General features: G+C 43.6%; 1 protein-coding gene across 1 annotated transcript in view; it reads left to right on the top strand.

The window, feature by feature from the left end:
- SVEP1 (sushi, von Willebrand factor type A, EGF and pentraxin domain containing 1) overlaps window positions 1-14432 on the top strand; it is a 128755-nt gene that overhangs the window by 85500 nt on the left and 28823 nt on the right. Inside the window, exons 32-38 of the mRNA XM_040580415.1 lie at window positions 2367-2486; window positions 3226-3402; window positions 4190-4274; window positions 4578-4769; window positions 6787-6954; window positions 8873-9545; window positions 10943-13722. Coding sequence (XP_040436349.1) covers window positions 2367-2486; window positions 3226-3402; window positions 4190-4274; window positions 4578-4769; window positions 6787-6954; window positions 8873-9545; window positions 10943-13722 — 4195 coding nt within the window. The remainder of the gene's footprint in view (window positions 1-2366; window positions 2487-3225; window positions 3403-4189; window positions 4275-4577; window positions 4770-6786; window positions 6955-8872; window positions 9546-10942; window positions 13723-14432) is intronic.

Genomic DNA, 14432 nt, shown 5'->3' with positions numbered 1-14432 from the left:
GAATGAGTATGTGGCTTGAAGACAGCTCAAGCCCATTGCTAGTTGTATGGTTTTTATACACCACGTTGGCCTGAGCCATGTATTCAGTTCCCCCCTCCTCGGTGCACCAGCACTGGTCTGGCTGATTCGGGGAGACATTCATACTCTTCCAGTGAACTCGGGGAGAAGCATTTATACTACCAGTTGATCCACTTAGCTATTGATAGCTGTTTACCTAAAACAAAGGCCACCTTTCTGTCAGCTTCTTTGTAACACCAGTGGTCAGTCACACCTCGTGTTATTCCCTGGGCTTCATGGGCAGGTCACCTTTGCCCATCTCCTCTGAGCCTTCTTCCGTTGTGAGGGTTTATTGGTCAGTCACACATGCCTGTCAGCAAGCAGCTGCAGCGCTGAGGGGTCTGGCAGTGCACATACCGACACAGTTCATGTAGCTGCCACACTATAACTTACTTCCTGGTCACCTGGGTCTGATGCACCACATGCAGCTGCAGGAGCTGAAACGTGAAACAAGCCAGCATTGTGCTGTGTATGGGAACTGGGTGTGACTGTTCTTGTAGGGCCATGTCTCCAGCAGGTCCCTTCTGGAATCCACTAGCTTAGCTAGTTGTACTTGGATTGCTGTTTAGTCATGGGTAACATGGGAGTTGTGGGGTGACAACCTGGCAATGTTTGTGTTTGGTTTGACTCTTAATTTTAAGTAGGTATAGCACATAATTTTTTCAGTCAAGACAAGTAAAAGAAAAGCCAACAGTCTTTTAGTTCTGCCAGAATTCACTTCGGAGTAGGATCCATCTGGTTTCATAGTGTACTGTCTATGGGGACTCCATCAGAACCTCCAAAAAGACCATCCAGTGTGTTGTTCCTCTCTTTGCTTTTCTGCTTTGCACTTTACACCAAGGCTAAAGATAAGCAAGCTCAGAGCAGATGCTGCAAGGCTGTCCACATGGTTTGACATCTGTTCATCAGGAAGCATGATGTTGAGAAGGAAAAGCCCTGTGCCTTACCTTCCAGCTCGCCTTGTCTCTCATGCAGTATAGTAGACTAAGGGGAAAATGAAGACAAGAATGGCTTTGCTACCGTGACCCAACCTTTACCTTTCTAATTCATGCTCCAGGCAGGTGCTAACAAAGCCTGGTACACCTATGCTCTGGGACGTTCCTTTTGCCCTGTTATGGATCTGGTTCATAATGTCCTTCCACTGTTCCTTACCTTACAAGACATTACAGGAGAAGCAGTCATTCCAGTTCTGCTGTGGTAGCACTTTGCATTCTCCTGATGCTTGTGTAATTGGCAACTGGTTTGATTTTTACGTGCAGCTTTCATTCTGTATGTCAGAAGGAAACTCCTTTTCAGAACACTGTTGTGTTCTTTTCATGCTGGCTGGACTCATTCAACAGTGAAGAATAAACACACCAATTCAGGAAATTTTGTTGCTTATTTAACCAAGTTGCTTTTTTGCTTGGAAATGGGCAAAGAAGATGTCTGCATGGTATACCTAGTTCGACAACTGTCCTGTAGCAGGGCTTTAAAATGAAGAATTGTTCTTCTCTAACAGTCTGGGTTATATAAAGAATAATCCTTGAATCTTTCAATTAGATACTTGAAAATGACCCTTTGCAATTTATGATTCATTGTTTACGTACCAAGGACACTTCTGTAGAGTCCGGATTTGAAAACTGATATGAAGTATTCTGGAATGAGGGATATTTTTTTTTTTTGCTGTACAGTACCAAGCTCCATGGAAAATAAATCATCAGTTGGCATTTCTAGGCACAACTGTCATGGAAGTAGTTAATTATAATAACTAATATATTTTTAACTAATTTTAAATTTTGTGGCAACTGCAGACACTTCTCATTCCTTGTCTAATATATTTCTCTTCAGCAAAGGTGGGGCTGTAATCATATTTTATGTTCAAAGCGTTTCCTTTCTTGGCTAAGTTTTTGAGTCTTACAGGTGGGAGGTTTGAGATAAAGAGGTTTTCCCAAGCAAGCATTTAATGCAGAAGTCTTCCCTTATAGTCTCTGTCCAAACTAGTAGTAACAGCATATGAATTACAATATCTATTCTTTTACTACTTGGAAACAAGATACTTTTTGTGGAAGTACTGACTGAAAGTTAGTAGGATTTGTCTCTAATTTTCTCACATTTCACAATACTATATAGTAATTTGTATAGAAATCATAAATATTAAATAAAATATTCGATGTTTAATAGTGCATAAAAAATGTGATTGAAGTAAGAGTGATTTTTGATTATACTAATTAAAGCAATTCCTCTTGAAAGTTAGTGAGACAGAAATCTAAAGCAGATTCTTACTATAAATAATACCCTATAGACACCTTTTTTGCATTTCTTTTTCATAGATGTTGATGAGTGCGCTGTTGGATCAGACTGTGATGAACATGCATCTTGTCTCAACACAAATGGATCCTATGTTTGCACTTGCATCCCTCCTTACACAGGAGATGGTAAAAAATGTTCAGGTATGGATTAAAAATCAGGCTAGTGTTTCCAAGGTTCTGTATAGGCCAGTATCCTGCCTCCCACTGTGGAAGACAGTTGCCAGTAGCTGATATTTAGGGAGGGACAGAGCAGGCATGCTTTCATCTCCAGATCACTTTGGCCTTGAATGAGGCTGTGATGAAGTGTCTCCTTTTGTTTTTGGGAACTCAGCTCTCCCTGCGGAGACAGCTGTCATTGGGATTCTGCTCCAAGACATAAATACATGCAAAATCCTCTTGCACATGGAACATGTGTGCTGGAGACCTGGGAAGTGAAGAAATATTTTAATACAGGCATCTGAGTAGGGCTTGAGCTGCCTGGAAACATTAAGCAAGGTAAATTTGCTTGAAGATAACAAGAAAGTGGCATGGGCTGCAAGAAAAGGTAGCTGAGTTGTTGTGGTGTTCAAGGCTGGACATGCTGGAATGGGCTTTCCCTCACAGAGGGAAAAATGACTATGAGATCTGTTTGCTTCTGACAATGAATGCAGACTCAGTTACAAAAGACTCTTCGATATCAAGATTAGCTTACTTGCCTAAGTGTTCAGTGCCTGGCACATACAGAACAGAGACAAGCTGGTAAGGCTGTAAGCGACTTATGAATGTTTTCCACATGCCCGGCCTTCCTACTTTCAGAAAACTCCTGAGGATATCTCCTGCCACTTGTTTATAAAACCTGGTACTTAGTTATGTTATTGATAGTTTCTCTCTTCCCTCCCAGAACCAGTGAAGTGCCGTAACCCAGGAAATCCAGAGCATAGCCATTTATATGGGGACAGTTACAGTGTTGGCAGTGAAGTAACATTTTCCTGTGAAGAAGGGTTTCAGCTGACAGGAGTGGCTAAACTTACATGCATGGAGTCTGGAGAGTGGAGCCACGCAGTACCGTATTGTAAAGGTGTGGTTCCTGAGGAGTGGGGAGATTACATATTGTAATGTGTGTTGTTAGAGAGACAGGAGGGGGAAAGTAGTAGTGTGGAGCCTTTAAAGACCATGGCAGCTAATGAAACCCTGTCCTAGCAGACATGGGTCTCTGTTGTCTTAAGAGATACAAGCTCCAGTTGAAGCTTTTCCAACAGTTATCATATTCATAGTAGTATTCTCTTATGCAGATTGTCTGATGTATCAAAGGTGTAGACTCACCTCATTTTAACACAAGTATTAAAAGTGTCTTTCTTTTGCACCTAGCTTCCCATTTGCAAGGAACTTGTGGGAACATAATGTCTGTAATGGATCATTAACTGTGTTTCAGTGGATAAAAAGCAACCAGAGAGGACAGGCTATTGCATGTAGATATATATATGATATAATTGCACAAAATTTTTTGTTAGAAACCCAGAATTAAGAAGATGAAGCAACAGGTGACAGGTGAATGAAGGGGTGACAAAAACAATGTCAAAAAACAATTACTTTGTCCATAATGGGGGTTGTGGTGAATATGGAGTCCTCTTGGTAGTCATGTGCTTTGTAGAACAGTTCCAACTACCTGTTTCCAGTTAGTCCAATTTCTCAGTAAAGTCAGATAAAGAGCCCTAAATGTCAGTTATAGGTTAGTCAAGGATCCAGTGTCATCTAGGGCTTTACACCTCGTCAAACCTATTTAGAGAAAATAAGGCAAATCCTGATTTTCTGTTCTTTTTTGTTTGTGTTGTATCAACCTCTCTTCTGATCCTGTCTTTTTTAAGCTATATCCTGTGGTCGTCCAGTTATTCCAGAGAACAGTACCATTTTGGGCTCAAATTTTACATACCAAAATAAGGTGCTATACAGGTAGGAATTCAGTAAGTTTCAAGTGCTGTATTAATAATCGCTTGAGAATCTGGCAATGAGAGTATGGCTGAGTTGAGAGAATGGTTGAAATGAAAGAGAGGAACCAGATGGGATTAAAGTAATGGAAAGACGTTTGGTTACAGCTGTGGCTATTCACTAGCAGAACATACTCCAGTACTGCTCTCTATGCCCTGCAGAGTGAGGTGTTGTATGCAGGTGTGAATGAAGAGAGAAAAAGCGTGGCTGATTACGCTGTGCATAAAAGGCTCAGTGTTTGATAGCAGTTCTTTTCTTTTAACTCAGATGCAATGATGGATATAACTTAGTGGGTGAAAAGGAAATTCTGTGCCTTGCTAGTGGCATTTGGAATCATCCTCCCCCTTCCTGTGAAATGGTGACTTGTCCTAGCCCACGGGATATCAGCAATGGAAAATACACACTCACTGGCACAACCTACCTTTCCTCTGTATCTTACACCTGTGAGAATGGATACAGGTAAATGCAGGAACGTTTCTGAACCAAATGCAGGCGGCATGCCTGCTGGCAGGTCTATCTTATGTCTGAAAGAGATAAAGCTGGGATCACTGCTCAAAGATAAAATACTGAAATGGAATTTAAAAAGATTTCTTTATATCTTGAAAGTATTTTCTGTATTTCTCATAAATTGGAGCAGTTCAAGAAGGTAATTCAGGATTTTACATAGATATAGATATAGATGCAGATGTGCAATGCTTTCATTTTACCATTAAGCTCAAAGACTTATTTTGGATATTCAGAAGAATAGTTGTCATTTTTGAAAGCTCTTATTTATCTTTACAGCTCTTATTTGTCTTTACAGATTGTCATACGCCTACAGCTTTAGTACATACCCAGTATTCTTTTTGCTATTGTTCTACGATGTCTTTGGTGAAAGAACCTTCTAGAAGTTACTAATTTCCTCCTTGAACTCTTTGTAGTAGTAATCTATTCTAGACTTTTATTCTGTTTTCCATTTGTAAGCAATTATATTGGAAACACGTTTTTAATATGCTGCCATTAAAAATACAGTAACGCTATATCCAAGGATGTGGCTTTAAGTACAGGTTTCTGCCTCTCCTGGTATCCTTGTACCTCTAGCAGATTTACTCTGACATAAGCGGTCTCATACGGACCTCTTGAAGTCTGAATTTTTTCTGTATTTTCCTGCTGCAAGCATTCCCTTGTCCAGATGAAGGCAGGTAGGTGAGGTGTGCTCATTTGGTGGATGTTTCAATCACGTTAATACAAATGCATACCTTGGCTGCGTACAATGTACTGTTAAGACGTAGATCCACAGACCCGCAGTGTGAGCTTATGCGCGCCCCGCTAAACCAGGTAGTGTTCTTAGCAATGTCAGCAAGTTTTTTGACCATGGACTTAGGACATACAGGCAGCAAATACCACATCAGTTGTGACTCTTTCCCTTTACCTGTCTTCTATAGCTTGGTGAGAGAAGTCCTCTCTCCTGTGGTGACCACTCCAGGGGAAGCCCTCCCAAGCAGTGTCCCTCTTATGCATTATTTCTGGACCTAAATGTGGAACCAGTCTCTTCCTTCAAGCACCTCTTATGTGCTTTTTGTCTTAACTTTATTGCCACAGGTAGGCAAAGCCCACTGCCCTGACAAGGGCTGGTGCCATATCTGTACGGGCTTTACAGGTCAGTGTTGTTCTCTTCCATTAACTCCCAAGTTCATTTCAGTCAACTAAACATGGGGGTCTAATACTATTTGAGACAAAATTGTAGGAATCAGAGACACCTGTGTAAGGCTCTCAGATATGACATGGGATCTACTGGGAATCCATAGCCAGATGACAGCAGCTGGAGGCCAAGGCATTCACCCTGGGCATCTCAGGGTGGTGTGGAATACCTGTTTAGACAACTGAGTGACACCTTCTGTACCAATGCTTTGCTGTTTCCTCAGCTAAGGAAACAAAAAAATACCATCAACTTCAAATGTATGTGGTCATTCACTTAAGCAATCCTTTATCTCCTGAAGGAACCAAATGCCTTTTTGTAAACAAACCTGAAAACTGGAGCATTTCCTTCAGTTTTCTGAGAGAAGACAGTGTTTAAGACCTTGAGTGAATCAGGTCTCAAGCTGAGGTCTAGTTGCTAGTCTCAAGATTGGCATGGTGTTGATGGCATACAAGTCAGTCTTTAAGCTTAAATATTTCAGCACCCAGTGAGTTTCTTTTGTGGATCAAAGATGGGCAAAGCTACAGCAGAAGTTATGTCTTATCTGCACAGTGCACTGAGGCCCTGCATGAATTCCACCAGCTCTCTCTTCAAAATCTGAAGACCAGCTTTTTTGACAGCATCAGCAGTGCTTTTTGATGAACAGAGGGTGAGATTCTGGCCTTTACTGAAGTCAGTGAGAGACTCCCCTTGGTTTCACTGGGGCCAGGAAGTCAGTGAGAAGCAAAGCACCTCTTTCCCTCGCTGTTCTTCACCTGGACTGAAATGGCAGCCTTAATAATGGTCTTTGTGTCTCAGCCTTCAGGGACCTTCTGTACTTGTCTGTGCATCTTCAGGGAACTGGAACAGCACTCCTCCAGCTTGCAACATTGTCACTTGTGGATCCCCTCCTGCCATCAAAGATGCGGTCATCAGTGGAAATAACTTTACCTTTGGAAACACGGTCTCTTACACGTGTAAGGAAGGGTATGTAGATTAGCACTACTGAACTAATAGTCAGGATGAGTAAAACCGGCCCATTGCTTCACAAGGCCTTTATAACTGCACACTAATTAATTTTTACTGCTTCTGTCTTAACTTTCTGGAAATTAAGTATGATGGAGATGTTTTTTGTGGACTGTCAAGTTAGTACAGGACACATAGACATGCCTTAAAGTAGCTTCACGGCAGCTGAATACACTCTAGAAGAGGAGAATGGAAAGGAGTTGTGGGGAATAATAGACCAATTCAGTAGGAAACCCTCTCCCTTGAAGTTACTACAGAAATAGTACTTCTGTGATAAATTCAAGGCCCTGATCATAAAGAATTCCTTATGTCTCATCAGGCTGTAAGAAAGCTGTGTGGTGTGTTTTAAGAACTATCTGTTCTAGTGTTATAAATTCAGCTTCCTTAAAACTGACTCCTCATTTATTGAGGTGAATTATTTTTCTTTGATTTCTGTCTGCTCAGTGTAGTGATCTTTTCAGACCGTATTCCATCGAAGATGAGGCTCCGTTTTGATGATTTCTAACGTGAATGTAATGCTGGACTCTGATCCTGCAAGAACCTTTGCACATGCTTATCTCTACAGCCTCTGAGCGGTCCCATAGAATTTCTTGAAACTGTTCTGCCCAGAAGGCAGAGCAGGTATACAGAGATTTTGCCAGGTCAGGCCCTAAAGCGACTGGAGGATTTTCGGCTCCTACTTGCTGTAAAAAGGTAGATTGATAAGACAGCATTTTTCTTATAAATGGGCTTTGCAGTATTATTTGAAACATAATTGAAGCAAAGCATCCTTATTCTGTTTTCTTGACTGCATTATGACTTTAAAAGCTGCTTCTCTTTCCTATAAAAGCATTTTAAATGGGATAAGATAGCATCATTTAAAGAGGGTCACAGCTGTCTGTGTCAGTGAATAGAGTGGATCATATTAAACAATGACACATAATAGGCTCTTTTTCTGGAGTCCAGTCATAAGGCTTTGAAAACAAATCCTGCAAACAAGCCAGAGCACTTTTATAAATGTTGCAATCAAAATCTGGACAACCAGTTTCCAGCTGAAAGAGTCACTGGGAATTTTGCAGTAGTTAGTGTTTCTTTGCTTTTTGTGAGAGCACACCACAGAGATTTCAAAACTGAGGCAGGTAGTCACAGGTACTGTGACTCCACTGTTGCATGTTTAAGCAGCACGGTTCCAAGTGGGGTGGTGAGCAGCTTGTAGTAATGCTGTCACTGTATCCAAGAGACAGAGAAGTACAACTACACTGACAGTAATCATGTGGTAGAATTTCATTGTAAAAAGTGATACTTTTTTTTCTACTCAGCATTAATCTTTTTTATTGACTTTCATAACAGTTTTTACAGTGTTTTTTTAGGAAGTTGTTATAAAACAGCCATGTGCATTATTGGCAAGAGCATCTCTGGGTAACTCACTAAGGAGTTTCTCATTGCTTGCAAGTATGAAAATAGATTGATAGGGCTGATACAGGAACCCAAAAGGCCTTTACAGGCTTTTCATCTCTTTCTTCTCCATTCAGCTCTGCTGAAAGGGAAGAATTTGTTGGTGGGATCATTTCTTTGAGGATTGTATGGACTGTCACAGCGTAATATTAGGTTTGTTGTAGTAGTTTCAACCAAAATGGAAGTTCAATAATAGTAATCAGATGGACAGCTGAGAGACAAGCAATATACACAGGTGTGCTACGCTATCCCTAGTTGTGACACCTCACTCATGGACATGTAGGCCCTAGAATTTTCCTTTTGAGGTTTATCATAGCTTTTGTAAAGGATCCTATCCTTCTGGGTGCTAGCAGTTAGGCTTGTACTGCAGGGGCTTCAGGAAACTGTAGGTAATATTAGACAGTGCTTGTCTTTTTGACTTCCTGTGTGGTTTCCTTATCCACAGTTACACGTTAGTTGGCCCTGCAACCATAGAGTGCTTAGCCAGCGGCGAGTGGAGTGTGAGCCACCAGCAGTGCCTGGCAGTATCCTGTGATGAACCACCACATGTGGAAAATGCATCACCAGAGAGTGGCCACCGCCTCTTTGGCGACGTAGCTTATTACTTCTGCTCGGATGGCTACAGCCTGGCTGATAACTCTCAGCTGCTTTGCAATGCAGAAGGGAAGTGGGTGCCTCCAGAGGGCAGGGAGGTGCCCCGTTGCATAGCTGATTTCTGTGAAAAGCCATCTGCCGTCTCATACAGCATCCTGGAATCCATTAGTAAAGCCAGGTTTGCAGCTGGCTCCATCGTGAGCTTCAAGTGCATGGAAGGCTTTGTTCTGAACACTTCTGCCAAGATCGAGTGCCTTCGAGGGGGCCAGTGGAATCCTACTCCTTTGAGCATCCAGTGCATTCCCGTTCGCTGCGGAGAGCCTCCCCACATTAGCAATGGCTATGCCAGTGGGGCCAACTACAGCTTCGGAGCAGTGGTGGCTTACAGCTGCAACAAGGGGTTCTACATCAAGGGAGAGAAGAAGCGGACCTGCGAGGCCACTGGCAACTGGAGTGGCAGTTTGCCCACATGCCACCCAGTGTCCTGTGGAGAACCACCACAGCTTGAGAATGGCTTTATTAAGGTACAGAATAAGTTTTCTCATCTGCCTGGTACCATAGCAAACCAAATGTCTGTCTTCATAATTGTTGCTGTTGGAGTTTTCTTTCTTCTGTTTTGCTCTCTTAATAAAATTGAGGAAGTATATGGCTGGATGAAATAAGCAAAGGGGAAAATGGGTGGATTTCCAGCAGAGCCATGTCTGGAAAACATGAAGACCTCCAAGGAATTTCCTGTCTTAAAGTGGGTTTTCAGTTAGGAGACTCCAGATGCCATTTGACAATCAGCTGATTTCCTTAATGTCTTCCTTTTCATTTGTTTGGTCCATGGGTGGTTTTCCGGTGCCATCTAGAGGCATTTGAAGTACTGTTTCCAGTTCACAAGCCTTGCTGTTTTCACTGCTATGAAAAAAAATCTGATGTGCAACAGAAAAATCACCTTGGGATAATTTCTCTCCTTTCAACGCAAGCACACTTCTTTCCTGAAGCCCCTTTCCTTATCAGATTACATTGCAACAATGCCTGAGGTCAAAAACCTCCTTGTGGCAGCTCAGACCTGTAACAACTACTTAACCTATGTTGTGCTTTGATGCACAAGGGTAAGTAATACTGTGGTAAGGAAGATCAAAACCACTATTGTAAAAATTTAACTTTGAATTTTTAAAACATTATTCTTCTGAATACCCCCCCTCGTTACATCTGCAGGGAATCGGCATTTGCTGAAAGTTGGGGGTGGGGGGTTGCATCCCAGTTCCTCCATTGGTTTCCAGCAGTAATAGCAACAATTTCTGTTCGGACTTCCACACAGGTACATCCTCTAATTAATGCATGTCACTGTGTGTTGTCTTTCTTAGGTAGGATCACTCCTCCAGATCCTCCTTCCAGTTAGAGACATTTTTTAATACCTCAGTCAGAGCTCAGCCGCAACTTTACGAGGCTCCTCAGCTGCCTGCTCAAGACCCTGTGGCTGCATATGTGGCACTTCTAAATGTCTCTTAGTGACAGTACATCTGGGGGCTCCGGCCTTGAATACACCTGTAAGCTAAAGAACCACAACAACAATAGGCCATTTCATGGCAGCTTCTCCTGAGCCGTTTTTTATTTCCTGTCTACACAGCTTTTGGCCTCATAGGTCAGAAAGGGGTAAAGCAGAGCAAATATTTTCTAGCTTTTACCTTTTAAGCCCTAAATCCTCTATTTTGTTTTGATAGTGCTCTCGGAATTCCTAACAGCAGAGTGCATTGTTTGAGGGAAGACGTTCTGTGTAAGTTATTTGCATTCATTTCTTTGCAGACAGCCTTTACTGCTGTCAGGGATGCAGCTAGAAGGCAGACCAAGAGAACACAAGGAGCTAAATCAGTCTTCTATTGCCACAACCATGCATCTTCATTTCAGACATGTCCCCGTCTTACCTGTTTTGCAGGAAACAACTGGACACTTCTTTGAGAATCAAGCAAATTATCAGTGTGAGTCTGGCTACCAGATGGTTGGGAGCTCAGTGTTTACGTGTCAAGCCAATCGGCAGTGGTACAGTGAATCACCTCCTTACTGCATTCCCCTCAGCTGTGGAAAACCACCACCCATCCAGCATGGCTACTCCAAGGGAGAAACTTTTGATATGGGATCCAAAGTTGATTTCTTCTGTGATGAAGGCTATGAGCTGATTGGAGATGTTTCTTGGACGTGTCAGAAGTCTGGGAAATGGAGCAAAAAGCAAAGCCCAAAGTGTGTCCCAACAAAATGTCCAGAACCACCCTTGGCAGAAAACCAGCTGGTCTTAAGGGAAGTAACTTATCAAGTTGGTGTTGTACAGTTCTCCTGCAAGGAGGGTTATGTTTTGCATGGCTCCTCTGTACTGAAGTGCTTGCCTTCCCAACAGTGGAATGATTCCTTTCCCTTCTGCAAGGTTGTACAGTGTCCTGCACCTCCATACATCCCCTTTGGTGACCCCTTGACTTCATCCCTTCATTTTGGTAGCACTGTGAAATACATCTGTGTAGATGGGTTTTTACTGAAGGGTGAGTCTATCATCAGATGCCAGGCTGATGGCTCATGGAGCTTGCCTTTGCCAGAATGTATTCCTGTGGAGTGCCCCCACCCAGAAGAAATTCAGAATGGCATTGTTGATGTGCAGGGCCTCACCTTCCTCAGCACAGCTCTCTATACATGTAAACCAGGCTTTGAACTGGTGGGGAACACAACTATTCTCTGTGGAGAAGATGGTCAGTGGCTTGGAGGAAAGCCAGCTTGCAAACCTATTCAATGCTCAAGGCCTAAGAAGATCCTCAATGGCAAATACTCATTCACAAACTTCCATTATGGGCAGAGTGTCAGGTATTCTTGTGACAGAGGTTTCCAGCTCCAAGGGGAGGAAACGCTGAGGTGCCTAGAGACAGGGGAGTGGAGTACAGAGGTTCCCTCCTGCAAAGCTATAAATTGCCAGCCCCCCCAGCCCATTGAGAATGGCTTTGTGGAGGGTGCAGATTATAGCTATGGGGCCATGGTCATTTACAGCTGTGTGCCAGGCTTCCAGCTGTCTGGCCTTGCCATGCAGACCTGTGAAGAATCAGGCTGGTCCAGCTCCACACCAACCTGCCTTCCAACAGACTGCGGCCTGCCTCCTCACATTGACTTCGGGGAGTACGTGCAGGTGAGACATGGGGAAAGACGTTCTGACCAGGAGAGTGTTACAGAGAGTTCCTCCCTTTCACATATGTTACTGGCTGACAATTTCAAAGACTTCAAAAGTTCCTTGAAGGAGGACAGTGCAGCGCAGCTCACCACTTTCTTATTTGGAACTATCATTTTATACACATGTTACTCTGGCTATGAGCTGCTGGGAAACCCAGTTCTAGCTTGCCAAGAAGACGGGGCTTGGAATGGCACTGCCCCTGCCTGCGTTTCAATAGAGTGCGCCTTGCTGTCACCCCCAGAGAATGGTTTTTTACATTTCACTGAGAACACACTCGGTAGTGCGGTGCAGTACACTTGTAAGCCAGGGTTCACGCTTGTTGGCTCCAACACACGACTATGTTTGCCAAGTCGGCAGTGGAGTAACACTACTCCATACTGCACAGCAATAACATGCAACTCGCCTACCCAGCTTATGAATGGGAACATAAGAGGGGAAAACTACACATATGGGAGTGTTGTCTACTATGAGTGTGATCCTGGATACCAGTTAAATGGCCCCACAGAGAGGCGATGCCAAGAAAACCAGAAGTGGGATGGCAGTGAACCGATTTGCATTCCTGTTTCCTGCAGCCCACCACCAGTTTTGGAAAATGGTCGGGTGACTGGAGAGGAGCACACATTCCAGAGACATACAGAGTACAGCTGCAATGAAGGTTTCCTGTTAGATGGAGACAGGATTAGAGTCTGCCTTGCAAACGGAAGCTGGAGTGGAATTGCTCCAGTCTGCAAAGCTGTGGCCTGCCCTGTGCCACTGCCTCTTCCCAACGGGAGAACTAGGGGCTCCGATTTTGGCTTTAAGAAAGAAGTGCACTATTACTGCAATGAAGGCTATAGCCTGCAAGGAGTGTCAATGCTGACCTGTCAGAGTGATGGTACCTGGGATTCAGAAGCTCCACACTGTAAGCCAGTTATTTGTGGACCTCCTGAAGACATCTCCCATGGCTTTCTGAATGGCTCAGGCTTTACCTATGGGGAATTTGCTGAGTATGTGTGCTTCCCTGGTTATGAGCTGCATGGCAATCCTTTACGGCAATGTTTGTCCAATGGCTCCTGGAGTGGAAGCCTTCCATCTTGCCTACCCTGCCTGTGTCCTACACCACAGATTCAAAATGGGGTGGTTCTTGGTACAGATTTCAGCTGTGGGAAAAGCGCCCAGTTTCAGTGCCTGGAAGGCTTCAAACTGCTAGGGCCTTCTGAAGTCACCTGTGAGGCAGCTGGCAAGTGGAGTTCTGGGTTTCCTCGCTGCGGGCAGATTTCCTGTGGCTCTCCACCCATCATCCCCAACACATTTATCAATGGGAGCAGCCCTGCAGATGAGAACACCATCATCTATACCTGCTTGACAGGTTTTGTCATGCGGGGGAGTCCAGAACTGACTTGTGTGGAGACTGGTGTCTGGAAGAAGCCATACCCAAGCTGTGAGCTGTTAAGCTGTGGCCCACCACCTTCTGTCCTAAATGCAGAGGTTCTTGGGAACACTTACACCTATGGGAGCAAGGTCCAGTACAGGTAAGAATGCTGCTGCCGTTCTGTTTCCATCAAATCTCTGAAGGAAAGAAGATGGAAGGTGCATGCACCCTCAGTGCAAGTTTTCAAAAGGCCTGGAAGAAAAATTATGCCCTGTCACATGCTCAGATTCACAAAGCCATGTTCCCACGTACCCTAAATATTATTTGGTCCACTGTCAAAATTCCAGCAAGGTATTTCAGCCTTTTGGGCTGCACTCTTCCATTGCCTTTAATTTCCCATTCCCTTTTGCATTCCTCTTCTCCTCCTCTGTAACACTGTTCAGGACATTCAGGTTTTCTTTGCAGATGGCAGCAACAGTCGGCAGGATGTGCGATTTTTCGCCCCTTTTGGCACCCCATTTACATCTTCCTACTTCAGGTGCCTGTTGTAATACAGAAGGGCTGATCTCCCTCTTGTCCCATTTTCTGCACTGCAACACTGCACTGTCAGCAAGTGTTGCTGATGCAAAGTTACTCCTGTGTCAGATACAAGAGAAAGGGGGTTTTGTTGATTTCCTGAAGTGTGCACACTGGAGATCTTTCTCCAAGGTGACTTCTTTGGCAGAAGGGGAGGGGTTTTTAGCAGTAAAAGCAAATGGTAGTATGGGATAGAGTCTGGACATGGCATGCAGATTAAATTAGCAGTATCAGTCATTTCCTTGCATCTTTAACAAGGCAAAGGGGTGCTTGAGTCTGCCTTTTTACAAGTGA

Source organism: Falco naumanni, chromosome Z (genome assembly GCF_017639655.2).
Source record: "Falco naumanni isolate bFalNau1 chromosome Z, bFalNau1.pat, whole genome shotgun sequence".
NCBI classification, from domain to species: Eukaryota; Metazoa; Chordata; class Aves; order Falconiformes; family Falconidae; genus Falco; species Falco naumanni.
Note: the sequence above shows the minus strand (reverse complement) of the source record. Positions and strands in the feature narration are given on the sequence as shown.